Source organism: Diceros bicornis, chromosome 25, assembly GCF_020826845.1.
Source record: "Diceros bicornis minor isolate mBicDic1 chromosome 25, mDicBic1.mat.cur, whole genome shotgun sequence".
In the NCBI taxonomy this organism is placed as follows: Eukaryota; Metazoa; Chordata; class Mammalia; order Perissodactyla; family Rhinocerotidae; genus Diceros; species Diceros bicornis.
The window spans coordinates 13417656-13443424 of NC_080764.1; the positions used below are offsets into that span (position 1 = coordinate 13417656).

Genomic DNA, 25769 nt, shown 5'->3' on the forward strand with positions numbered 1-25769 from the left:
TTGTGTCTGCTGTAAGTATTGCAAAGAGTGTCTCCTGGTCTCTCGTTGTATTCTGACTTGGTTTATGGTGCCCTTTGCAACCTTTAGTTTGTTTTTTTTTTAAAGCTTCGGTGCATGGTTGTGTATCCTAGTTGTTAGTTAAGGTCTCTGTGAGCTGCTGCCATAGTATGATGACAAAAGGGTGTGTGTTTCCACAACCTGGAAACGAAGCCAGGCTGCGGTGATGAGAGCGCTGAATCTTAACCACTAGACCATCAGGGCTGACTCTACAGTTTTTCATTTTTAAGAGGTCAAATAGATCAAACTTTCCCTTTTGTCCCCTTCTGGGATTTGTGTCTTAATTAGAAAAATTTCCTCAACTCAACACTACTTGTAACATTTCTTCTAGTACATTTGTAGTTTTTCTTTCTGGTTTATATTTAGATTCTTTTGGGATTTATTTACTTATTTTTTGGTAGAAGCTTTTTGTTTCTTCTTCCTACTCCTCCTCTCCTTCCCCTTCTCCTCCTTTTTAATACAGCACATATTTAATGGGTACCTACTGTACTCAAAGAGGAGCAAGACTTTTTTGTGTGCCTTCAAAGGAGCCCCCAGGGCAGTAAGGAAATGGCACCCTTCTCCAAAAGCTCCTGCAGCAGCTAGTGAACAAGGGTGGGAGGAGTCTGCAGGGAGCTGGGCGGGATGTCCAGACCCTGGCCCGGCCCCCTGGGGGAGGGGAGGCTTTGGACTATCCTGCTCAAGGCTTGGGCATGATTCATATTGTAGCTGGGACCCATGTTTTTCTGCAATTCTCTCTTCCTCTTTCTCCTTATGTAAAAATGTTATGGCTGGAGTAGGAACCATGAGGAAATAAATGGAAACTCGGAAATCTGATAGACCTGTCAAAAGTACATTAAACCAGAGAGGTAATTTGCATGAAATCTGAGTCATAGTCATGTTTGTTCTCAGTCAGAAAAAGCTTTCATCAAGATAAACAAGAAAAACAAATGGAACTACTCAACTGTGAGTGAAATTGGGGCTGTGCTGTGTCGAAGAGAGGCTGGTTGTTTTATGTCCGAGTAATGGCGCCCACCTCAGATTTTAGCCAGGCTGTGCCCGGGAGGTGGAGGGAATCCCTGGAGGCACTGGGACAGGAGGTGCAGCAAGAATAGACAGGGCTCCTGCCGGTGTGCTGACAGATGGAGGAGACACAGAGCTGAAGAACATTAACACAAATAGAACTACAACCAGGAAAGTGGAACATTCCAGGGAACCTGGAGAGTCGTTGGGGGAGCCAACAGGAGGAGGTAGCTTTGGAGCTGGGCCTCTAAGGACAGGTCAACTCTCACCTGGTGCGGAAGGTGGGGAAGGCACGCCAGGGGGAGCGAGCAGCCTGAGCAGAGGCCTGGAGGCTGGGTGTAGTCAGAGACAAGGAAGCTGGGTGTCCTCGAGGTGCCTGGACCAAGGTGATGTGGAGGCAGGGAGAGGGGAGGAAGACAGCAGTTCAGGGCAGTCAGCCAGGCCCTCCTGACTGCTCTGGGCTAAGAAGTTTGAACTTGACCCTGTCTTAACCCCTTCTTTCCTTTCCCTGTAGCCACATGGAGAAGATGCTCTGGCGAGAATATCTGTCCTGCTGTGTCCTGAGATCTTAACAGAGCTGCTGGGGATGGAGGGCTCCCTGTGTGGGCCATGCATTTGGGCAGGGGCAGGCTTCTACCAGGGTCCTCCCTTCTCCCACCAAGAGCCTTTCTGGGAATTGAGCAGTCAGCGTCTACCAAGGAGGCAGTGTACTGATCAAGCAGGAGGGAGCAGTGTCAGCATCAACACTCGGTTAAGGCCCAAGACTAGGGTGAGGGCCAGGCCAAGAATGGCAGAGAAGGACGGGAGGGATGAGATGGAGGGTGCAGACCCATTTACAAATGTTTGGTGTCATCCAAGATCCAGCTCTTTCTGCCTGCACACTCCTCCTTTGGCTCTCTGTGTCAGCTCTTGGTCCTCATGTTTCAGGATTTCAATTGGCTTCCCTGAGTCCCAGGGTCTGCAGCATTTGAAGCAGCCGAAAGAGGTAGGGGGCCACCTAGCTCTCTTCTCTCACCTGTCCCTTATAGCTGGAAGTCCCCAAGACCCTCTCAGCTGACTTCCCCTTGTGTCATTTTGGCCAGGACTGGGTCATACAGTCACCCCTCACTGCAGAGGGGCCCAGAAAACACATAGCTGATGTCCAGGCCCATAGATAAGAGGCCCCCGGGTCGAGGAGGTGGCCAGAGGCTTTGGAGGAGAGTGGAATTGCAAGAGAGCTGGTGGGAAGAAAGTCATCAAAGGCTGTGGGAACCACTGTGTTGTTAAGATAGATTCTGAGAGCTAAGATTAGCATCTGGAAATCGATCAGTGCTGTGGAATGACTGAGCAACAGTGGTTCAGAAAGAGAAGGGAAACTTCTTGTGGCTGTCCCCACCCTTGCCGTGCCTTCCTTGGTTACGGCTGCCTCTGTTTATTTTTTCCTCCTTACACAATACAGTGAAATATATCCACATCCTGTCAATGTCCTCCAGCCCCAGGCCACCAGGGACACTCCTGTAGTGAATAAGTTGGGTTTATTACTCTTAGTGTGGAAGAACCACGGGCATCTTGGTAGGAAGGTGTTAGAAAGAACAATTCCAGGATTTGGGCTTTGGTTGGGTGTTTTGGGGAAGGATCCAAGGAAATGGGGCACACTCTAGATTGGGTGCTGCAGGAACTGAGGGCAGTCCTATCAATTAGTGTCTCAATAATCTTATCTATAGAGAGTGGAAATCAGAACGAGGACAAAACTATAATTGGTAAAGAAGAAACAGTCATTATTTTTAGCCAAGGGAGGGAATGTTTGGTGTCTTGTGGGTGGCACAGAGACCTTGTTTTTGTCTCTGCTTAGACCAAATTATGAACTGGCCTTGCTCTGTCTCATTTTGTCATGGTCTCAGAGTAGTCCTGTCTGAGGCTGGTATTCTGTGAGATTACTGATGGGCAATAATGATACTGAACCAAGTGGTCTCACTGGTTCAGTGAGTCTCACTCACTGGTGAGTGAGACTCTACACCAGTGGAAGTTGTCTCATAAAGTAAAGTGTGTTTGCAGCAAGTATGAGGCCATGAGGAATCATTTCCAAAGTTATGATGTCCTTGAACAAAAGGAAGCAGGAACTTTTATTTCAGTTCAGGAATGAATATTCAAAAGGGAGAGGCATGTACACTGCAGATTATGGTAAGGAGGCTTAATCTCCTCCTGAAGAGATCTTTGCATTAAAAATAAAACAAGGTCATGGGCATAGATCTTGTAGGGCGACTTGGTTAGCTTCAGAGTGGTTGCTGGTTGTGTCTCCTTTAACATAAAAAAACAACTTAGAAAGACAGTTACATGCTTCCAAACCCACCCTTGAGTTCCTCGGGACACTAGTACATGACAATAGGAGAATCTCATTGCCTGGCTGTGAGTGCCAGGTCAGCTTCCGGATGTCAGGGCTGTTCTTTTTTTCCTTCTCAGTCCCATATAAACAGTCACATAAGTAAATAGAAGGAAAATGCCCATATATATTGACTTCCCTTCTTATTAAAATCAATTAACAATTAAACATTCCTCATTATACTAATTCCTCTTTGCATTACAACTTCCTTTCTTAAACCTTTATATCTACTTTTTTTTTGTATTCTTTGTCTCAACTCTTCTCATTTGGGTATTATTATGAACTCATGGCCTTTCATAGACTCAACATAGCCAAATTAAACATGATCATATAATCATTATCAATTATTATAATGGTTCTATGTAATTTGTTGGGACTTACCAGTGGGTGCTCCTTTGAGCCCTGCTTTGAACATCTTTGAAAGCATCCTTGTCTCTGGAATAGCAGATATTGCAGACCTGTGGAATTAAGCTCCCATCCAAACAGTCTTGCTTCCTTTGAGTGGAGAAAAGCTCATGGGTGCATATGTGAGTGGGCAAAGTGTTGCTGGAAAATAAATCTGATTAAGGTTAGAGTTCACTCAGATTATTCTAGTTCAACATGTGTCATCATCCCTACTTTCCTTAGAGAACTTAGTGTCATCAACCACTCAGGTTTCTCCTACACTGACAGTTGTCACCCCAGGAGTCAGGCTTATTTCTTACTGGCACTGGATCCAACTGCTTCTGTCATCTTTCAGGTGGTCGTGCCAGAAACCAACCCATTATTGTGATTAGCAGTTACTAACTACTATAATGTGACTTCTACTCTCTTAAAATTAAAAAAAAATCAATTTAATAAGTACAGATTTTTAAAACAAATAAATTAGTACAGAAGCTCTGCTCACCCCCTTCCCAATTAAAAGCAATTGCTTTTAATTTTTAGCTTCTTCTTTTGGTAGTTAATCAGTATCTTTAAATAATATTATTATATTGGGAGATGGAATAGTGTGAGAGCGTGTGCTCCGGAGACAAGAAGATTAGACTCGACTTCCGGCTCTGGCACTAGCTGGGTGCTTTGTGTAAATTCCTTAACCTCTCTGAGCTTCAGTTTCCTTTCTTAAAGAGTCGTTGTGAGAACTAAAAATGAGTTAAGGCAAACCAAGCATTCAGAACAGTGCATGGTGCAAAGCAAGTGGTCCTCAACCACAACGGCTAACAAATATTAGTTATTGCATTTTTTTTCAATTTTTAAAATTTGATATTGTTAATTTGCTTCCTACCAGGATAGATAAGGATTACACTTATTTTTATGCTCTTTCTTCTACCTCCTCTCCACCCTCTCCTAATATCAGTTTATCACTAATTTTATGTCCTCTATTAGAAACCCTTGTAGGTGTAAGTGGTTCACTTACACCTTTATTTCTGGTGCCCTCAACTGCAGCCAGTATTTCCTGACTCCTCACTTTGTAAAATGAGGATATTCATCCTCCTTCTCCTCCCTCAGTGCTTCACCTCCCAACTTCTACTGTTTTACTCTAATTTATATATTGATTGGCAAGCAGTATGTTTAGTTCTCATATTGAAACGCTCTGTTTTGTTCTAAAAGTTAAAAATCAAACAAGAGTGTCTACATTTTCGTGATATTTTAAATATCGTCACTGTAGAGCTAACCTATACAACACAGTTGCAATGCTTTCTTGCACAGCTTTCGTTTTTCCTGATGTTTCTAATTGCCTTTGTTTGTTACCCCTTTCACAGTCTGCCTTCAACATTTCATCAATTTCTTTCAAACTGTACATCATGTGAGGTGTTATATCAAGTCCCCTTTCCCCACAGAACTCTCCAGCTCTTATTCCATTTTGAACTGGTTGCTCGCTAGGCCTGCTGCCTGCCCAGCTGTAATCCTCGGATTCCCTTCCCTCGGGGTTAATTTTCCTGATTCCTGGACCCCATATCTTTCTCTCTCTTGGTTAGCCTCCATCCTACCCCATAAACACATATACACACTTTTTTTTTTTTTTTTCTGCAGCTCATTCTCAAGTAACTTTCTAAGAAATGATTATGGATGGTAACTTTTCTATTCCCCATTTAGCTCTGTTTCTTCTGTCATCTTTTTGTTTTATTTTCTGGAAGCCTCCCTTGACTTTCTTTCCCAACCTTTCTTTAGAGTTCTTTGTTTTGTCATTCTGTCAACCACCTTTTAATTCTCAATATCTCTTTATCTGTTCTATAACTTTTCCCCCTTTCAGTGCATCATGTTCTCTTTTTATGAATAAAATACCTTTCTAATCTCCCTAAGGACATGGGTTTGAGTTTTAAAAAATTATTTCCTATTTTCAAAATTATCCATTTCTTCTTCTTCTTCGTTTTTTTTTTTTTTGTGAAGAAGATCAGCCCTGAGCTAACATCCATGCCAATCCTCCTCTTTTTGCTGAGGAAGACTGGCCCTGGGCTAACATCTGTGCCCATCTTCCTCCATTTTATATGGGACATCGCCACAGCATGGCCTGACAAGCGGTGCGGCGGTGCCAGCCCAGGATGGGAACCTGGGCCGCCAGTAGGAGAAGCCCCGTGCTTAACCGCTATGCCACAGGGCCGACCCCTATCCGTTTCTTCTGGTCTCATTTTTTTTTTTTTTTATCTTAGTCACTCCTTTACACGTTGTTGTCTTTCTCGTATATCTGGTCCTAGATTGCCCATTTGTATTTACGAGGGAGGTAGGTTGACCGGCAGGTTTACCTGTAGACTGACTGGATGAGGACCCATAAATGCCAAAATACAGACGTGTTTTCTGGAGTCTTTCAGTTCTGATTTTTCCCCTCTGGTGTAGACCTAAGGCTGCTGTGAATATACGATGGGATATAAGGATGGTGAACTTATCCCCTGCTTTCCCCCTTGGCCTCCCTCTCGTTTAATCGCCCTCTCTGAGGCTCTGCCTGGCAGACCATTCTTCTTGCCTACACACCCTCTCTCTGTTTCTCTGATAGCAGCTCCCTCCTCTCCTCTTTATTCAGCTATCACCTCTCCATCCAGTCAGGCTTCAAACATCTGTTGAAGTCTTTGGTCTCCTGTTGGCCCCATTCCTCTTTCTCACTGGCAGCAGAGTGAGGAGAGGCAGTGTGTGGGTTCTTGAGTCCAGCTGGCAGATTTGAACCTTGACTCCAGACCACCACTTACAAGATTTCTGAACTTGGTCAAGTCATGTAAAATCTGTGCTTCAGTTTCCTTATCTGTAAATTGGGATACAAATTATACACACGTCAGTAGTTGTTAGAAGAGTACAAGTTATTATTTGTAAAGTCTTAGAGCAATTCCTGGTGTAGAGAAAAGACCACAAATGTAAGCCACTCTGGTCATTATACCTACAAGTACATTTGCTATCATTTCAGTCAGGTCTCAGGGGGGCTAGTTGATAAATGCTATTTTGCCTTCTTAAAATAGTGCCTAAACATAATCAACATTTGCTTTCTTTCCTCGTGTCCCAAAGCAAGATAGTCACAAGCAGAACTGAAAGAAATTCTCTCTATATTAAGCTCTGTTTTTTGAAAATGACCACTGACAACTGGTAAGACTGAAAGAATGGAGGCCGACATATACTGTGAGTGTTGATTGGTATAATTTGTTTGCAAACCGTGGGGTTCCAGATCTGAAAAAATTTTTATTTGTTGATGCCCTCTGACCCAGTCATTCCACTTCTAGAAATACATGAAGGAAACAATCTCAAACCCAGGCAAAGTTTTCTGTGAGGCGAGTGTTCTTTGCACTAGTATTTACATAAAGAATTAGAAACAACCTAAGGTCCAGGAGGGAAGGAGGACAGCAGACAAGCCTGGGCACCATCAGGAGGGCTCAGCAGTCCATAGCAGGGCTGCACAGACTGGGCCAGGTCCTGGCAGGACTCCAGGACCTTATGGAATGAAGCATCTTGCAGAAGCAAGGAGGCTATAGGCTTTGGGATGCTGCAGCACCAGGAACTGGATCAAGACAGAGACTGGTGCGCAAGCAAGACATCGTTTTGGAATGAGAAGCGTTATTTACAAATAAACGTATACATGTGTAAGTATTTTTGTATACTAAAGAGAGTGCACTATAGTCATCACAAAAGGGGAATTTGGATCGGAAAGACTTGGGTTCAGCCCTGGCTCTAGCACTATTGTGAAAACTTGGGCTAACCTGAGTTTAGGTGAAAACCTAAACTTTGTGATGGTTTCCTCCACTTTAAAATGGGAGCCACAGTAGCACCCACCTCATGGAGTGTGTGCAAGTATTCAATGAGGGAACACATGAGGAGCCTGCACATCATGGGCACTCGATCAATATTAGCCATTATCAATTAGTAAACACAAATGTTCCCAAGCTCAAGTAATTTCCAGAACATTCCTTGTCATCTTTTCTTCTGTGTTTGGTTCTATTTCTTCTACAACTTCTCAGATGGCTGTCTCCTAGTCTGATTATCTTCTCCTTGTGTCCCCAAAAGACAGCAGGACTCTGACTTGTCTCGGGAGTAAGCTGAAGTGAGGTGAGTAACTTTCTTTAAATAGCAACCTGCAGAGCCAGGAGACAGAGAAACATGTTGGGTTAAGTCCATTTCGGCATTTGCAGTCATCCCAAAGAGAACTGCTGGAGACCTCACCCCTCACGGCTCCCTGTTGCCACAGCTGGCTCACATTGGACTCCACAATTTGTTTTCTCTTCCCCAAGAGTGAAGCAACACATCCCCCCAACCTGGACGCAGACTCGTGAGCTGTCAGGGAACTCTGGGATTCTGCTGCTGACACCATGACCTCAGAAGCCTGCGAGGTCAGCCCAGGTAGTCAGCTTCCTCTTCTCTGCTGGTTCCTCCTCATGACCTATAATTGAGGGTGGCGCCTCCAGGCTGAGTTAACCAACAGAGGATTCAAGAAGGTGATTGACGAGCATCCTCGAGCCCCTCCAAGAGAAGTTGTCCCAGGGGTCGTAGGGGCGTCTCCTTCCAGGTCCTCTCCTCAGGGTGCCATGGCTCAGGTGCCCATTTTCTAACCCCACCACTGTCCATCAAATGGCCCACAGTGAGGCCAGGATAGCCCACAGGATGTGGGGGACTGCAGAGGTGGGAGGAGAGATGGGGTGCCAAGGCAGGGCAGGGAGAGGAGGTGACCAGCAACCTTGGAGGCTACTCCTGCCTTCCTGCCCTGTGCAGCTTCCAGCCCCGCTCTGCCTGAGCCTGAGGCATTACCAACGGAGGCCGTTCCCTCTGGCTCTCACCCTTCTGTCAGCTGGACTGCACTGCGATGCGCAGCGGGCCACTGAACTGGACCCCAGTCTGGCCTTTGCCACCTCGCATCCGGTGACCTGGAGCCCCTTGCCTAACCTCACCTGTAAAAGGAGAGTATTTCCTTGTGTTGTTGACAGGATCAAATATAATGTGTGTATTGTGGTCTGGGCCAGTGCCTGCCACACAGTAGGACCTCCTAAAGGGTTGTTGCTGTCCCCTCTCCCTGGAACCTGTTAGTACCCGGTAGAAACCTCCCGCCTCCTCCAGCATCCCCTCACCTCGTGGCTGTGTCAGGGCATCTGCCCTGTGCTCCCATTTATAAGCACCTTCTTACCAGGTGTGACTGCCTCAGGCAGGTACTGATTCGATTGATCTCCAATACCCCTGCAGAGACCCAGCTCTCAGTTATCCCCCCACCCCCACCCCAATCAATAAACCCATAGATTTAGTGCTGAGGGTTCCCTCTATCTCAGTCCTGCTTCCCTTTCTCCCTTCAGTGAAGCAGAAAACAAAAATGACACAACCCTCCACCCACAGCCACACTAGGATTCCTCAAGTCCTGTTTTGTCAGAACTGCTGTCATTTGCATCACTGCATCGCCCTAGTAACCAAATCAAACCCTCCCAGGATCCGCCCGGGACACGGAATTGTGCTTTACTTGGTCACCTTGAAGGACAAGCGAAGGAGGACAGATCAGAAGCCAGGAGCTCTCCAGCAGGACCTGGGACCCTGGACAGAGGGCTCGGGCTACTGGATCCCTGAGGAGAAACTCTCCCTCGAAACAAGATGATCTCTTGTTTAACAAATGGCCAGCCTGGGGTCAGAGGTGCCAGTGGGGAGCTGTGTCCCCTGAGACCAGCCCCGGGGGAAGGAGGTGATACAGATTAATCACGGGGATCTCAGCTGGGTTCAGCCCCGCATCCACCTTAAGATCCCCTTCCACTGCCCATCTAATGCAACCGTTACTAGCAGGAGGAATCCTCTTTGCATGGTAGTTTTACTCAATGGTTGGTAGTCTGAAACATTATTTTTAAATTAAAAAATAAAACAGATCTAATCTAGAGTAGAACGCAGAAATCACAGGAATGTTTAAAACATAAGGAGTCTTCCAAGTAACGTCAAAGAAACGTCTGCGAGTTGGCCTGGATTCAGCTCCCGACCTTTCTGCTTGCTGGCCCTGGGCCATCACTTATCCTGTCTGAGTCTCCCTTTCTTCTTCTGTGAAATAAGAATAGTGCCTCTGTGTGTGTCTATAGCAGGACACACATTTTATATCATGCCCCAGTACACACATATATATGCTCGTCACAGTCCCTTATCTGCAATTCCATAATCTCCAAATCCCTGAAAAGCACACATTTTTTGGTAACTCATTTGGGCAGTAATCTTGCCTTTTCCTGACCTGAGACTATTTATAGTCACTATATTATTTTTCCCATTTAATGTGAATATTCATTTGTTTCACTTTTGAAACACATGTGTATGTTTTCAGAGTGCTGCCCAGACCCTGCTGGAAGTAGTAAGTAATATACCCTATGTGCCCTGTATTCTCTTTCTAAAGGATTAAAAATTCTGAATTCCTACACACATCTAGATCCCAGGAATTACTTAATTAGTTCTGGAGGCTGGAAGACCAAGATCAAGGTGCTGGCAGGTTGATTTCTGGTGAAGACTCTCTTCCTGGTTTGCAGTCGGCCACCTTCTTGCTCTCTCCTCACATGACTTTACCTCTGTGTGTGCAGAGAGAGAGAGAGAGAGAGAGAGCGAGACAGATCTGGTGTCTCTTTGTCTTCTTAAAAGGAGACCAGTCTTATTGGATTACAGCCCCACACTTATGACCTCATTTTATGTTAATCACCTCCTTAAAGGCCCTGTCTTCAATTACAGCCTCATTAGGAAAGTCAGGGCTTCAATATACGAATTTTGGGAAGACACTGTTCAGTCCATAACACTAGATGTCTCCATCAAAAGTACCCCAGATGACAGCTGCTCAGGAAGATTAACATTTCACCACCTTCTACTCAATAGCATTTATGCTCTACTGCAATTTCTTCTAAACTCATTCTTTTTTCTTTCCACGTAGAGAGCAAAAGCTTTATTGAGAATGCCATTGAGTTTTTGTGGAACACAGTGAGCAAAGAGGAACTGCAGCTCCTGCTGACTAATGATAAAACCTGGAAGCAACTTGTGGCTGAGGCTGATTTGTCCAGGTAACCTCCACGTGGTGCCCCAAGAGTGTCACCCAGCTCTCTCTCCTGGCAGGTACACCTCCTCCAGGCAGTCTCCTGTGGTTGGGGTTGAGTATGTCCCTTCTCAACAATACATGAGGAATAGTTCCCCTATGTCATGTGCTGGCAGAGAATGGCCTCTGGTTGAGAAGAGGTGGAACCTACAGGGGGCCAGTTATGTGACCTTGGGTAGGTTACTTGCCTACTCTCTGCCTTAGTTTCCATCTGTTCAATTTGATTGTGAGAAAAATAAGACAATGCTTGTAAAGTGCTTAGCATAATGGCTGACACACAATAGGTGCTCCATTAACGTTTACTTTTTTTTTTTTGTGAGGAAGACCAGCCCTGAGCTAACATCCAATATCAACCCTCCTCTTTTTTTTTTTTTCTGACGAAGATTGGCCCTGGGCTAACATCTGTGCCCATCTTCCTCTACTTTATATGGGACGCCACCACAGCATGGCTTGACAAGTGGTGCATCGGTGCGCATCCGGGATCCGAACCTGCGAACCCCGGGCCGCCACAGCAGAGCACGCACACTAAACTGCTTGTGCCATGGGGCCGGCCCCTAATGTTTACTTTTAATAAGATTGCTGGGAAGAGACAGGGGCCAAGGTTCTCTTTCCTGGAGATGAGAGCCAAGCAGGACTTCCTTTGGGACAAGTCTGAAAACACCTGACACAATGAGTTTGTGTCTCTGGAGATTCTGGCTAGAGCCATTTCTCTCCCTATCTAAGGAACTGTACAAACACTTCAGGATCCTGCTGGCTCTTAAGGCGGGGAGGGAGCAGTAGAGTTGGAATGAGCTGGGTTGGATCCGGACTCTCTGCCCAGCTCTGGGGCTCTGGGCAGAGTCTCAGAGGTCTCTGGGTCCTGGAGTCTCAGATTAGTCATCTGTTCAGTGGGAGAAGCAATTCAATCTGATAGGCTTGTTTTGAAGGCCCTAGAGTGAACTGCAGGGTCAAAGGCAGGGGGACCAAGTGCAACCGTCACATCCAAAGGCCCAGGGTGGCCCGGATCAGGGTCAGAGCTGGCAGTCAGCATGGAACCGGGGTGGGTCCAGGTTGGAGGACTAGTAGGAAAGCTGGGTGATTGTTTCCAGCACACCCTACCTGGGAGCTGGGAGGTTCTAGATTCCCATTTGGGACCTTCTTTTATTTTACACAGAGTAGCCCCCAACCAGTGGGAAGACAGTGTGGCTTAGTGACAACTCACAATGTCAGAATGGGTTGCTGCAAATTTGGTGTAATTTGAGTGACTCTGAGGAGACTCACAAGTCCCCACCAAAAGGAAAACATTTTCTGAAAATCTTCTCCAAATGCAGGACTTTTCAGGTTTGGTGAGTCATAAGACGGTTCTTAAAGTCTCTTGAGTCTTTAAGAGGTTCCATAAAGATGCACATGGACTTGGTGTGCCTGCATGTGAAGCTGTCACCAGCTAAGGTGTGAGCTAGGCTGGTGACACCTGAGAGGTCAGGGTGCTGGACGGTGGGTCAAGAGTCAGAGAGGGGGGCTGGAGAGTCTGAGGGGAAGCAGGGTTATCAGGAGATCTCCTGCTTCCCATTCAACTGGGAGCAGTGGCTGGACCCAGTGACCTTCAGCTGGGAAGGTCAAAGGGCATCAGGCTTGGAGGAGAGCAGATACCAGCCAAAATGATCAGTAAGGTCCCTTCTAGGTCTGAGTTTTTGGGGTCTTTTTCATTCTAAGTATGCAGAGTTAGCCAAACTACAAAGTCTGAAGGCAGAGTCACCAAGACTGCCCTTACTTTTGACACCAACTGCAAATTTAGGGATCCAAACCACCCTCAGATTTGATAATTCCCTAGAAGGACTCACAGAGCTCACTGAAACCTGTTATACTCACACTACACTTTATTTATTTATTACAGGGAAGCGTCACAGGTTACAGTCAGTCAAAAGGAGAGACGCATAGGGCAGAGTCTGGGAGAGTTTCACACATGAAGCTTCCATTGTCCTCAGGATGCGTGACTCTCCCATATTCAGTGTGGGACAGTGTGCATGGAGCATTGCCAACCAGGAAATCTCACTCTGTTAAAGAAAATTTATCCTGACACTTGTTAAAATGGTCAGGAATACTGTCCTCAGGACTGTTGCAATAGATTGTCAAAACTATCACAATAAAGGAGAGAGAGACTGCACCCAACTCTGAATTCAGCAGAGACAGTGGGGAATTTATAGCCAATGAGCAGAATGAGTGAGTTGATGGATGGAAAATTACTAAGAGGAGACAACAAGTGTAGGCGGATTCTTGCTAAAGGCAGGTTGAGGATTTACACGTCAAAGGTAGGGGGTCATGAACGTGATCAGATCAAGGGTGTGGGGATTCTCACTAAACTGACTTGGCAGGATTCCGGCTAAACCTGGGTGACACAGCCTGGCAAGGACAGGACATGGAAGGCCAAAGTCGAGGCCTAGTTGAGAAAAGGGTTCAGAAGAGCCTGACTAGAGTTGAGTCATGAAGAGCGTCTTTGTCGACCCAAGCTTCAGTGGACCGGGGTTTTATTGGGGGTCGATCACATGCTGCCCACATGGCTGACCTGTAGTCTCCAGCCCCACCTGGAGGCCAAATTAATGCCTTTTGTTTCCAGTTCCTCCAGAGATCAGAACCACATCACCCAAAGCCCCCATCACACATCACCTTGTCAGACTGTCCAGTGGCCAAAGGCCCAGGCAAAGGAAGATACTCCTATCAGTCAGAACATTCTAGGGGCCAGAGATGACTTCTCAGTAGCCAAGGGTAAAGGGCAGACCTCTCTGTGGGTGAGGTTAATTCTTCACTACACACTAAGAGTCTCTGAATGAAGGTTTTTCTGCCCCAATCCTACTTCTCTTTGTTCATCTATGGAGTGTCACTCTACAAACACTTTGGTAGTGATGGTGTTGACCTGCCCTTGAGTGAGCAGACGTCTTTATCAAATACTTACTACTAAGAGCATCTTAAGATGACGTTTACGTATTTATCCCCTGATTGAATAAATACTGTGGGGCATCTACAATGTACAAAACATGTGTTCAATGTTGAAAAAAATTATTTATATTTGTAAAATTCTCATCCATTTGATTCATAGTAAAAGCTCTGTGACTTATGCAGAAGAGATCTTAAATCCATTTTACAGATAAGCAAACTGCGTTACTTCATCACTTGACTTTCATTGTTACAGAGATGAGGCAGATGCACTACATGAAGGTCTGATCAAGCTGAACACAGCCATGGCCATGGAGGACACAGACATGATCCAAAAAGACCAACTGTACAGGGAGAAGTTTTTGAAGGAGTTTGCTCTGGAGAAACGAGAACTTGAGAAGCACATAAGACAGCTCCACGCACTTGCAGACAAGGTTGACAAGGTGCACAGGGACTGCACCATCTCCCACGTGGTGGCCAAATCTACCAGTGCTGTGTCTGGCATCCTGACCATCCTTGGCCTGGCTCTGGCACCCGTGACAGCAGGGGTCAGTCTGGCACTCTCAGCAACTGGTATAGGGCTGGGAGCAGCAGCTGCTGTGACCAGTGTGTCCACCAGCATTGTGGATGCCTCAAGCAAGCTGTCAGCAAAAGTCAAAGCCAGTCGCCTGCCATCAATTGACATCAACAAAGGGGAAATAGTCAAGGAAACTCTAGATCACATCAAACCCCATGTTGTTTCCTCGACAAACAATTTCACCCAAGTCATGGAAATTATTGAGAAGGACATCCGTGATACCATGATGGGCAAAGGCAAATATCAGTTAGCAGCCCATGCCAAGCGCTTCGTCACTGTTGGGAAAATCTTGTTCGAAAGTGGCAAGATGATGAAGAAAGCTTTTGGAGGTCCCACACTGGCAATTGCCAAAGGAGCCCAGATTGCGGGTGGGGCCACCGCAGGTGTCTTCCTTCTGTTGAATGTAGTCAGCCTTGTGGAAGAGTCAGTGCACTTGCATAAGGGGGCAAAGGCAGAGTCGGCTGAAGAGCTGAGGCAGCAGGCTCAGGAGCTGGAGAGAGTATTGGAGATCCTCACTCAGATCCACGAGAGTTTGCAGTAGGCCTCACTCTGTGACCCCCCAGAGCAGTGCAGGGAGCAGGGACATGTGCAGAACAAAGGTGGGACAAACGTGGAGGAAACTTGTTAGAGGGAAAAAGAGTGAAACCTAGAACAAAAACGTCAAAAAATCTTCTCTAGAGCAAACAATCTTTGAGAGAAGCTTTGCTAACTGCAGCTGTGCATACTCAGGATAATCAGCTGTTGTTCAAAACTAGCCATGTCTTTCTGTCTCTCCTTATTGTATGTGTGAGCTGTCTTTCCCAGAAGTCCACACATTAAGATTCAGGCTCACAAGGCCAAACATAGACTGAAGATGAAAACTAACCAGAAACATCTAGACAGTCAAGAGAAAAGAAAGTCAGTCTTCAAGGCAAAACACAAGCTGGTGGGAAGACACCAACCAGCAAGGCCACGTGCTCCTCCTCCCCTCCCTAAAACCCCAAATAAAAACCCCTACCTTTTTCCCTTTGAGAAGGTGGGTCTAAGTTTTGACTCCCATCTCCTCCTCTGGCGCCTTTTGATATAACCCTGCTTTCCTTGCCCCAAGCCTGGCATTCCAGTTTTTTTCTTTCAGCCCCTCATGTGTGGCAGGTAAATGAACCTGCATTTGTGTTCGGTAACAAGAAGGCGAGATACAGTTTATGGGACTGGTTGTTAACGAGTTTGGCAATTCTGTAGCTGAGCATAGCAAGGTGAATGCAGATGGCAAGTATGTCAAAGAGAAGGAAGGGAAGTGGCACCTGGAATAAGGGAGGAGAGGGAAATGGGAGTGAGATGAATGAGGAGAAACCTTTGATTTTGGACTAAAGAAGACATTGGGGTCATGGATCAAGAGAGAGTCATGATGGAACAAGCAATAAAAAGTCTAGGAATACTACAGAGTTGAAAACAGGAGAAAACTAAAGAGTTGGAATTGTTGGAATACGGAGAAGTAACATGAGTCCTCTATTGACCCTCCCCATGCTTTGATGTCCCAGCAAGAATGGAATCTTTCCTTGGTGGTGATCTTTAGCCCTATCTTTTCATTATCAACTCACCTTTGTCTTCCAGCACGTTCATCTTAGTTAGGCAGTGACTTCTTAATAATGATGATGATGATGACTGTGGTGATGATGATGATGGCAGCCATGGTGGTGATGATGGTGGTGATGATGATGTTGGTGGTGGTAATGATGGCGGCAGCCGTGGTGTTGATGAGAACAGAGTAGGTGAAACATTTGGTAAATCAGTGATGTTCTTTGGGGTCAGAGTGCACTGAGAGATAAATGAAGAACCAGTGAAATTGCAAATGCTGTGTTGAAACAGTGGTTGGTTTCAAAAAGAAAAGAGAAGTGCAACCAGATGCCAGCATCAGGTCAAGGAACTTTGCAGTGTGTTGAGGAGATCAACCAGCTTGGAGTCTGGAGACACACCCTCTGTGAGCCTAAAGTTTCCTCATCAGTTGAGGGGCGGTGCTGGACTAGATGACGTTTCAGATCTGACTGGCTCTTTTCGTCTTGTGTTCTATAAACTGGTTCGATAAATATCGACTGATGCACTGAGCCATTGTTGTGTTGATTGATGGGCTCACTTCGTCTCTGCATGCTTGACTCTCTTCCCTGTGAGCATGTCTTCTAGGATCTCAGAGAGCTAGTCCTCCATTGCTCCTCCTGCTCACTCACTGGACTCTGGCTCTCCCATCTGGTCATTTCCCTCAGACCTCAGCTTCCCCACAGGCCCCACAGGAACACCTGTGGGAAGCTAGTGCACATCTGGCTTGGGCTAAGCACAAACATGTTCCTTATCCAGTGACCGGGACCCAGGATTGACATGCAGTACATGAGACTGATTAGGATCAGAAGGGCATGTGTACAGGAGTGAGAGAGGGTCAGCGATAAATAGAGGGATAGAAGGAGACAGCCAGACATCAAACAACCTCACCCAAGCTAAACTCATCTTTCACCTAGACTACTGCAAGAGCTTCCAGAAGTCTTCTTCTGTTTACTCTTAGGGCTCTGCCCCTGCCTCCCCTCCCACCCCCACCCATTCTCCACACTGGGCCAGAATGACCCTTAAGAACATAGATCTTATCAAGCACCTGCTTCCAACCCATCAATGGCTTCCCATTACTATTAGGACAAAAGCCTGAAGGCTCCATACAGCCTAAAGTAGACTTGGGTCCCCTAAGGGATAGCTGGAGGCAAGGTTCTCTCACGGAGGGTTTATTGGGGAAGTGATCCCCAGGAGCATGATGGAGGTACTGGAGGAAGGGAAGCAGAGAATGAAGGAAAATCGATACAAAGACGTGTTCTCGACATGGTCATCCATGTGGACAGTTGAGTCTGCTAGGACCATCTGAGGAGCCTTCATGGAATGGCGTCAGAATCACCCTCTCCAGGGAGGGAAGGGGGAAGCATTTGATCATTGCTCCCATCCCCCAAGGGCTTGCTCCAGTGGACGTTAATTCTCTGTATTTCCATGTGCAGAGCATGTAAGTTTCAAACAGTTTCCCATAACTGGAGCCCAGGGCAGGAAGCAAGGGACAAGGGACATGTAAAATTGTCCCAGAAATTCTCCTACATCACTCACAAAGTGCATCCAGTGCCTTATATGTTCTTTTGTATATACCACCTCACAGAAGACTTTTTTCAGTCCCTCTAGTTTCTATCAGCCCATCTCTCCCTGAGGCCTTCCATCGATTCTCTCATTTCTTCCTGAAGAAGTCAACAAAGTCATGGCCAACCACTTGCTTGATCACCTGAATTCTTCGTCAGTTCTTCTTCGGTTCTTGGATAATTCACTTTCCTGCATAGATTTCACATGGGCATTGAGTGTTTCAGGCACTGAGTAATTGAGTCATTCAGCAACCCACTAATCCATTTCCCCCTGAACCCTGATGGTAGAATTCCATTTTTCTAACTGTGCATTTGATGCAGTTCCACTGTAATACTTGTAGCAATTTAGTTTCCTTTGGTTATAAGCAACAGAAACTGAGTCTCGCTAACATAAGCAGATCCGCTGGAAGGGGGCTAGGACAGTTCAAATAATGAAAAGAAGCCCAAAATCTACACAGGTCAGAAAGTACAGGAATCTGAGAGGGTCCAACTTTAGAAATGTATGGTCTGCCCCTCAAGGGCCCTTTCATCAGATGACTTAATGACCATCATGTGGAATCCTGGGTCTCTGATTAAATTTTCCAATTACCAGGAGACAGAATAGCTTGGGTTGAGTGACTATATTCTTGGACAAGTCAGGCCAAGGGATGAGGAGAAGGAATGATTTATAGGGACACAAATCTTGGGGGAGTCTCAGATCAATAAGCCACCTGATTTTGTGCTTGCTAGATACAGTCAACCCCTTGGCTATCAGACACACACATGCACTCTTCACTGCCCTCTTCTCAGACAAATAAACATGATTCTCCTTAACCTGTTATGGATCCAGTGATCTCATAAACAACACGAAGTGCACTCATCACTTTCCTGGCTGGAGACAAATGCAAATAATCTCCACCTACTGCATCTTGATGTTATGTCATTGAGAGGCGGGCCTCAGCATGATGCCAATGTTTCTCTCACTCCATTGGGCTCCTCTCTCAATATTTTGCATATATGTATATTTGTATAAATACATAAATAGATATTGGTAGGAAACAAAGAGGTGCAACAGGGGCTACAACCACCGTTGACGATTGCTGCCACTGACACAAGCCTTTAACTGGTTATTCAGCTCAATTTTCCTCTTCTCTATGGGAAATTCATTCTCATAGAGCCTGAACTTCTTGGTGATCCTGCCTCAGTAAGGTCATGGAATTTTCTATTAACATTTGCTACTTGTTTTGTAGTACAAGAAGGAATCCTAGGGGACCCCTCAAGTTCTGCTCATATTCCTCCTGCCCTAGTGTGTAGCAACAATGTGAATTTCTCTGGAGAATCAAGGTCAACTTCCACATCCAACCTCGTGACCTCATCATTATCCACACATGGAGAAGCATGAGGAATCAGCTATGGCCAGTTCAGTGAAAACATCTTTGTCTTCCCTAAGAAAGGTATTCCCCTCTTAGGTACTAACACCTCTAGACCAGAAGGGCCAGAGTCATGGGTATTGAAAACAAAATTCTGGAAAGCAGGTTAGTATGTGTAATCATGAGAGCTATCACCCTCATCCACACTTCTTAATTCCCAGATCCATAAATTATGGTTCTGGGGAAATGCACTAAATACTGAGTATGGACTTAGAGCATAACACATCCTATGAGGCAGTATTCCACCTCCCAAAGTATTTTCTCCCAGCTGAGTCCCCTTCAGGCCATTTCAATGATATCTAAGACCATCACTTCTGGAGGTTGAGATTCCTTAGGCTTCCAGTCAACCTTGATGCGGGGCAGTCCATACTGTGTGGTTAGACATAACCTTTCTATCAGACACTTTGTCACAGACCCCATTTTGAAAGCATTAGGCTGCCTGCGGAAGGGGGAAGACTTGCAACCAAAAAGGCTGTCTTCATTGATTATTAAATCACTCAGAGAGTGGAGACCTTCTACTGAGCATTCACATGGGACAGAAGTATTTTCCAGCTTTAGCTTCATTCTGGGAGCTCCATCCATATACCTCTTCTGTAAGTTTTGTTGCCACCAAGCCTCCAGATTTATTCTTTCTAAAATTCTGACCTTCCAGCCAGACCCTTAGCTGTTACCCAAGAAAAAATGTAAATTATGGCCTGAGGACATTTCTCCTTCCAGGCAGAGTGGACTGGGAGATGTTCTCTGTTGTTCTTCAGGAACACCCTTAAGAAATGTTCCACAGCAGGCCAGTTCTGGTTGACACCACTGTGTCAGGCAGAAAGCCCAGCAAAATTTGAGAGAGTCTGCATCCTGATGACATGGTTTAAGCACCTCAATTTGGCCTTTCTGGACCTTTCAGTGATGTCTCTATTTAGTTTTCCCAAATTAGAGTTTTAGGTTTCTGTCTCTTACTATCGAAGGTGTCAACTTTAGGGGCCCCTGGATGTAGTGGACTTGTTTCACAGGAAACTGTTATCTTCTTCTTAGTTGGGTGGTTTCCCACCATGTGTAGTCATAACATTCTCTGTATGTGGAAACCAGAGAGACCAGATTCTTCCATCTCTGGAATCCAAGGCTCATGCCTAAAACATAGCTTTATTTATTGGCTGCTACCACATGGGATCCAGAATCTGGAGCAAGTGAAGCAAAGACCAAGTGTGCTTAGAACCAATTCTCAGTGACTGCCCAAGAGGGGAATGGTGGTGGAGGATACTATTATGCACCAGCAGGGATAATATCCCAGGGTGGCAGAGGCAGTGCCCTGACCGTATTGTTCCTGACAAAAGATGATTCTTTTGCTCTATGCCTTTGTCACCTGGGGGCTGCCTTGGTTTACAGTTATTTTCCAAGCCCTGTCTCCAGACTCCTGCTGATATGGGGGAACTCTGATGTTACACCAATAAATTTCCTTTTTTATTCACTAAGAAACTGGAGTTGGTATCTTTGCTTACAACCAAGAACACTGATTGATACATACCAAGAGCCAGAAGCTGTATTTATTTCCTACATTAACAATAACATCTTAGGAATGGCAACTACCACTGGAGTTTCCACCCAAGTAGGTTTGTGAGCTCCCTGCCACTGTTTTACAAGACACATCACTGGTTAGCACTGGCCAACTGGAGAGGTGAGTAGGGTGTAGTAGGAACCACTACTCTTACCCTTTTGAGCCTTGATGATGGCACCAATCTCTGTAATTCCTCCAAGAATTTGGTGTGGATTTTGATTTAAATATTTTGTTAGCTATATAAAACTCAATGGCCTCCACTGGTTTATCTCACTGTAATAGCCCCTATCCATGGGTCTCTGTGAACAATCTGCAGTTTCCAAGAGTACCCATCCCAGGTATCTACTCAGGTACCCAGAAAATGGTAACCATATCAGGGTGGGTGCCAATAGACCTATTGTGAGGTAATCTCAAATCAGACGTTCATATATTACTTACCCTCATAAGCATCCCCTCTGACCAGTAGACCATGGTCATTCTGGATTGTTCTGGGTCCCAGTAATTAGTGTAACCTTGGAGCCAGTATCTAACAGTCCTGGGTATGTTGTGTTTCCTTTAACTAGTCCAGTGTTACCTGAGGGGATGCTCCCAGTCCTTGGAGAACACATAGGAGGAATGTTCACAGGTTGCATGTATGGCGTATGACAGGCCCTTTCTCAAACTCCTGGCTGCCTTTTCCTTTAAGGGCTCTAGGTCTGTCCCATGACTTTGGTCTGAGAATTGGGTGACAAACAGAGACTGTCCAGCATGTTGACCTGTGTCTACTCTTTGTTCACCAGATTTTGGGTTTTACAAAGTACCTGGACTGTCCATCAGTTCTATTGCTGGGAACCTCTGCATACCAAACTTGAGCCCCGATCATTACCCTCCCTGCTGCCTGACACGACACCTACACTCTCTTTTCTTCTGACCATGAATTGCCTTCCCTAGGGTTGACCTCTTGGGATCTCTCCCTCCTAAAGAGCTCAGGGTCCCAGCCCCACCTTGGAGTCTAGAGAGTTCCTAGTCATCCATTTATTCCTCATGTGAAAGGAGAGAGAGATCTCCTGGGCCCTGTCAGGAAACACAGTGTAGGTGGGAAATCCATGAGAGATCTCATTCCAGTTTCCTGCGCACTTTGATTCCTTCTTCTTCTTCACCATGCCAAGTGTGTTCTGTCTTTTTGGTGTCACAAAGAGGTGGCCAGCATTTAGTGAAGTTTGACCAACCCTGGGTGCAGTTAGAATCACAGCCCACTGCTGGGGCAAATGGTGTCACCTGAGCACAATCACAGCAATGAATACAGAATCATGTTCCACCCTCCTTGGTGAACACCTTAGATTCCAACCCCACACAGTTTCTCCAGATGTATGGAGCTTTCATAGTGAAGTCCTTGTCTTGCTTTGGTGTCCAAATCTATTCCATTGTGCATTTCACCCTCCAGGCCATGCTGACTTCAAATGTTGACTGCAAACCAACAAAGAATGTGGCATGGGCAAAGTGTGCCCAAGTGTCCTTAGATACTATTTGTAATTGAGATCCTACAAATCCCATCAGAAGTCCCTATTGCAATTTTCTAGATGCAACTTGTGGTAGGCTGAATAGCCACCCCTCAAAGATGCCCATGTCCTAATTCCTGGAACCTGAGAACATTTTAACATACATAATAAAAGGGACTTTGCAGATGTGATTCAGGTAACAAAATTGAGATGGGGAGATTATCTGGGATTACTGGGGTGGACCTAATGTAATCACTAGGGTCCTTGTAATAGACAGGCAGGAAGATTAGAGGGAAGAAAAGGAGATGTGACAATAGAAGCAGAGAGAGAGAGATTGGAAGATGCTACACTGCTGGCTTTGAAGATGGAGGGAGGGTCCAGGAGCCAAGGAATGCAGGTGGCTCTAGAAGCTGGAGAAAGGAAGGAAGCGTATTCTCTCCCAGAGCTTCTGACAGCCCTCTGGCACTTTGATTTTAGGACTTCTGACCACCAGAACTGTGGGAGAATAAATTTGGGTTTCTTCAGGTACTGAGTTGTGGGCATCTGTTGCAGCAGCCATAGGAAATTAGCATGCAACTCTTTCCCCGTCAGTTTCTTAATTTTCACTGAAAAGATCTAGTGAGGCCTGAATTCCTCAGGTGAATCAGAAATCTACAGGATCCATCTCTGAATCTGGCTTTTATAGGAAACTTTTCCAGCTGAAACCATAAAAAGCTGGAATTTATTTCATGCCTTGAGGAGAACTTTCAAGATTTCAGCCAGGCATTTGTCAGAAGCATCAGAAGTGACTGTCCTACTCCAGGTCCCAGCATTTATTGTCCTGTCTACACTGGCTGACAGCAGCCACCATCCTGGAATGCTGAGGGGAGGGGCTCTACCATGGCCCTGTCCCGCACCCTCAGCCAGAAAACCAATTCCAAATATGCCAACCCTCCTGAGGGTCTGTGGACTGCAACCAACTCTTGGGTACCAATTCTGTGTCAGTTAAGATTCTTTGGGTGCAAGCAAAGCAAAGCAAAAGAAAAATAAAAGCAAATGCAAGAACAAAAACAAAAATGAATAAAAAAAATACCTGTGACCAACTCAAGAATAGAAGTATTTATCGGAATGATCCAGAATGTTCACAGAATTAAAGAAATGGACTTGCGCACACAGACCAGCACAGACACAACATGGAAAGCCTCAGGGATCTCAGCAGGAGAAGCTGTGCTTCCCTCCAGGCATCAGCTCACAGCCTTCTGCCTCTGAGGGATTGATTGCCTTCTGGTTTTCCGATTTCCCAGGGAGAGACCTGATTGACTCAAGGGGGCCTTAGAGCCATCATCCAGACCTAGGGGACAGGGTAAGTAAGGGATTGTAGCACCAGGGGGCATATCACTGAGCAGGCAGGCACTCTAATTAGGCCTTTCCCGGAGCACCATCCTCATCCTTGTGGGGCAGTGGAGGAACAGGAGTGTCCACCCTCAGCCCACCTCCCTCATGAGTACGATCTCTTTACAGGAGGGGGAGCTGCTATCTGCTGGGCCAGCCCCTAAAGTGATGGGTGGCTGTGCTTTACTAGTGGGCAGGGAAACTGAGCCTTATCAGCCCCAGATTTCCTCCTCACTCCCTATCACATGGAATGAGGAGCAGATCAAGGCCTTCCCCTTCCCCAGCAAGGATTCCAGTGAGTCTCTTTTCCTTCTTTCTTTCTCAGACCCCACCTGATTTTCCTTCTTCCCAGCTCCTCTCTGATCCCATTCATCCTGTCCTGTTTCATCTCTCTACCAGCATCTGGCAGTGGGTGGGGAGGGGACCTCACTGGCCATCCTTGTCACATGGCTGGTTGGATAAATGGGTGTCATCTGACTCCACTGGTCCAGCCATTACATCCTAGGGGAAGGACAGAAAAGCCTCACATAGCTTCCAGGCCTGGTTTTCACTCTAGGATTAATTACCAGAGGATTTCTGCACTGGGGTTGGAAAAGAAGAATTCACTGGATGTTTCTCCAACATTCTTAATCTGGCCCTCAATTTCTTTCCATGTGCCTATTGTTCTTGTGCCTGGTGAGGAAGGGAGGAGGAGCCGCCTGGAAGAATTCAAGGAACAAGCTGCACCCAGAACCCCCACTATTGGAGCATGTTGTAGGCTGAGATGATGCACACCCATGGGCTAGGATTTAAGAACCGAGGGACAATGTGAGGATTCCAGGATCCACAGTGAAGATTGAAGATGCGAGGATGCTGGAACCACCCCTCCCCCAAGCCACAGTGAACGTGGATCTGGATAGTTCCTTGTGTTAGCCTCAACCACAGGACAGTGGACCTCAGGGACTGGAGGGTTGTGTCAGTGAACAGACCAGGAGGATGCAGACCCTAATTATACATGTGCTGTGCCATCCTCACCATCCTTCAGGTAGAGAAAAATCTCAGTGGGATTATTAAAAACTCAGTAGCTAAGAAGAAATGAAAAGGCCCATATTTACGAATATGGTTGCTCGGAGGATCAGGCAGGAATAAGATTGGCTTAAGAGTGTTTGGACTTGCTGTCAGAACAGGAGCATTGGGAATGTCTAATGCTGGAACATTGAAGGACAACATGTTGATTGAGCTGGAGAAACAGGGATTTCCTGAGAAGAAAGGTTGAGGTCTCCAGGCCAGACTGGACAGATGGAACAGGCAAAAATAGAGCCCTCCACCCGCTAGCTACTCTTGAGCTGGGATCAGGAAAGACAGGGGTGTGAATCACTGCTAGATCTTGGAAGGGACAGGGCCCAGAAAGGATGAAGGGGTCCATCTACCTCCTACTAAGGGAGCAGAGATTGAGGAAATGATTCAAAGGCATTTTCTAGAAACTGCAGATAAGGGTTTAATAAGAACCACAGAGGAACAGCTAAGCTCTGAGCAGATTTGAGTAGGGAGATCAGAATATAGTATTTCAGAAGTTCATCCTTGAGTTTCCTGGTGACAAAGATGCACATGGGAAGTAAGACTGGCCTGTACCTTGAGAAGCATATGCAGGAGGATGCTGAGATGGGACTCAAGGGAAAGAGGTCAAAGAAGATGGGACACAGTCATGGGCCCTGGGTAAGGGAACCATGGGTGGAGTTTGAGGGAAAGTTACATGTTAGGCTGGTGGGAGAAGATCTCCCCGATGGAATCACCCCACTCCAGGAAATGAGGGGGGCTGGATATGTTTCCACCATGTAAGCCTCTGGCAGATCCAGAACTTCTTGGCTTCCTATCTCTCAATGTGTTGGGCCCCACAAGGTGGACTCCAGAGACATGTATTGGGAAACAAATGCCTACACCCAGAAGTAAAAGTAAAAGACAAGGAAGGAAGGTCTCTGATCCAGGAAATAGTGTGAGCCCTATCCAAGCTTGGGAAGGAGCAGGTCTGACTTAAGAAACCAGATTAGATGATCTCTGGGCCTGCGTGAGATGAGATGAGTAGGGACTGAGGCAAACAGCTGCCAGAGGCTTGTCTCCCCACTGCCTGGAAAGAGACAAATGTTTCATTTTAATTCAGTTCAATGTATGTTATTTTAAATTACCCTTGAGAATTCTTCTTTGACTTATGTATTATTTAGAAATATATCTTTTAATTTCCAAATATTTGGGGTTCTCCTAGATATATTATTTTTATTGATTTTAAATATAATTCAATTTTTATCACAGAACATATTCTGCATGATTTCAATCCTTTAGATTTATTGAGGCATAGCGGCCCAGCAATCAGCTTACTTCAGTGACCATACCATGTGCCCCTGAAAAGAATATGTATTCAGCAGGTGGTGCATGTGAGTTTCTACAAATATCAGTTAGTTGAAGATAATTAGTA

The 25769-nt window shown here is 45.9% G+C and overlaps 1 protein-coding gene across 1 annotated transcript; it reads left to right on the forward strand.

Moving 5' to 3' along the window:
- The first annotated feature begins 8178 nt into the window (after window positions 1-8178).
- LOC131421692 (apolipoprotein L3-like) lies at window positions 8179-14923 on the forward strand. The gene is made up of 3 exons (XM_058568450.1): window positions 8179-8209; window positions 10737-10863; window positions 14062-14923. The coding sequence occupies exons 1-3, from the start codon at window positions 8179-8181 to the stop codon at window positions 14921-14923; spliced, it is 1020 nt and encodes a 339-aa protein (XP_058424433.1).
- Window positions 14924-25769: the final 10846 nt, after the last annotated feature.